Raw genomic sequence first — 2,109 nt, 5'->3', positions numbered from 1 at the left:
CTTGTTTTATATGGTTTCCTTTTTTATTTAATTTGTACCTTACAATTTATCCAGCTGGACATTTGGTAAATTTTTCTAACCTAATTGCCGAATAACACGTGGATGGCTACGCCAGCGAGATACCATCTTCGAGTTCGACTATTTTATTTCTTTAATGAGGTCAATGGGGTTCTCTCTAGTCATCTTTCTATGACAGTTTATCGGTGTGTGCGTGTTCGATCCTCGAAAGCGTCGCATCGGACAGAACAGCGACGCAAGCNACGCAAGCCGAGTCGACCGCGATCTTAGAGGCTCGAGATCGAGCTGGAAGACGGCGAACGACTCGGTTGGTTAATGCGTTACAGGTGTGATATCTGTGTGTTTTCTTTTCCAAAACTGTCGCTGCAGAGCGCGGCGAGGCGGGCGGGCACCAGCTGCGCCAACTGCAAGACCGCGACCACCACGCTGTGGCGGAGGAACCAGGCCGGGGAGCCAGTCTGCAACGCGTGCGGCCTCTACTACAAGCTGCACAACGTAAGTAATCGATCATACATTCCCTCCGTATCGACGTTTCCTCCGCTGGATCCCCAGCCGCGACCAACCAACCAACCAACCAACCAACCAACCATCTTTCCATCGGATTCGACGGTTCAGTCTCGCGTTCACCACGCCAAACGCCGTAGCACGCCGATGTATCCCTTTGTCAAACGTCTTTGGAACAAACGGTGCTTGGCTATTATACTTTATTTGCCGACAACTTCCGTTCGGAATCGGGGCGAGCGATCGAAAGCGGAAGATCCGTACCACTCGATACAATGTTTTCGAGAAGGGAGACATCGACAAAAGGGGCCCGGGTATTAAAACGACGGATACGAGATCCGACGAACGAGAGCGGCCCTTCGATAAACAGCGAAGGCAAAAGGTCGTCCTTTGGCCACCGTCGAAGCCACCGATCGTGAACCGGCCCGTGTAACGTAATATCGGATCGCTATTGTCGCGGCAAGCCTCTTCAGAGTTCCATTGTCGACCCGTGGAACCTAATTCCTCGATCCTCTTTCTGCCGCGGTGGTCGGATTTTCCTCGCATTCTCCGCCACTTTCCAATCTCGCCGCGCGTTACCGCTCCGACGTTCCATCTCTTTTTAACTCGTGCCATGCGCCAATCAGTTACTGCACCGCGGATTTTTATCAATTGTCTGTTTATTTAACGGGCACAGGGCCTTCGGTGTCGCAGACGAGCGTAAAAGAGCCAGCTCCAATCTTTTAAACTGAGATTTTTATGCAATCTTCACGAGTATAGTTAGAGTAATGCAATTGAAATAGCCTCTTGCGTCATTTACCGAATGTTATACGCAGCACATGTGTCAATGATGGTCGCCTAGACGTCTACAAACAGGGCTTAACCTATGACCTGTTTTCGAGGAATATTCTCGCCACGAAGAAATATTTCGTGTTGCTAACAAAATTAAATAAAACAGTGATTTCGTTGCAATTTAATTTTGTATTATACAGGATGGTTGGTAACTGGTGGTACAAGCAGAAAGGGGGTGATTCTACGTGAAAAAAGAAGTCAAAAATATAGAATAAAAATTTGTCGTTCGAGGCTTTGTTTTCGAGAAAATCGACTTTGAATTTTTGCTCGGTACGCGTGCACTTCTCGTTATAACGGATCTCACTGTAGATCATTGTCTCGATGGAAAAATTAAAAAAAAAGAATCACCCCTTTTTCGCTCATACCATCAGTTTCCAACCACTCTGTATTTAACAGCCACGCGTGCTCTGTCTTATTCCTCATCGCTTACATTTTGCAACGCGCTTTTCAAAGTCTTCAACAACAGCCAACTAATTAAAAGTTCGACAATCCTCACGACTCGCTTGCGCACATCTCGCGACACAAATCGCGCGTTTCTTCGCGTATCACGGTTTCCAGGGAGAAACGTAGGAAGCCGTGTAGCCAGCTTGGAACGTGAATCTCGAGGGTGGTTTGGTTGTTTCCGAGAGACGCGAGAGAGCGGGTGGCCACTCGAGTCAGCCCTTCCGCTTACGCGACGCGACCCTCTGTTGTGGCAACAATTAGGGTGCTCGGCGGGTCGCCGGACGTGCGAAGAGTGTCGCCAGGATCCCCTCGAGG

The 2,109-nt window shown here is 48.9% G+C and overlaps 1 protein-coding gene across 1 annotated transcript in view; it reads left to right on the top strand.

The window, feature by feature from the left end:
- The first annotated feature begins 318 nt into the window (after positions 1-318).
- LOC100743387 (GATA-binding factor C-like) overlaps positions 319-2,109 on the top strand; it is a 12,749-nt gene continuing 10,958 nt past the window's right edge. The window contains exon 1 of the mRNA XM_024368628.2: positions 319-513. Coding sequence (XP_024224396.1) covers positions 334-513 — 180 coding nt within the window. The 5' untranslated portion in view covers positions 319-333. The remainder of the gene's footprint in view (positions 514-2,109) is intronic.

This window comes from Bombus impatiens, unplaced genomic scaffold (assembly GCF_000188095.3).
Source record: "Bombus impatiens unplaced genomic scaffold, BIMP_2.2 scf_0464, whole genome shotgun sequence".
In the NCBI taxonomy this organism is placed as follows: Eukaryota; Metazoa; Arthropoda; class Insecta; order Hymenoptera; family Apidae; genus Bombus; species Bombus impatiens.
Note: the sequence above shows the minus strand (reverse complement) of the source record. Positions and strands in the feature narration are given on the sequence as shown.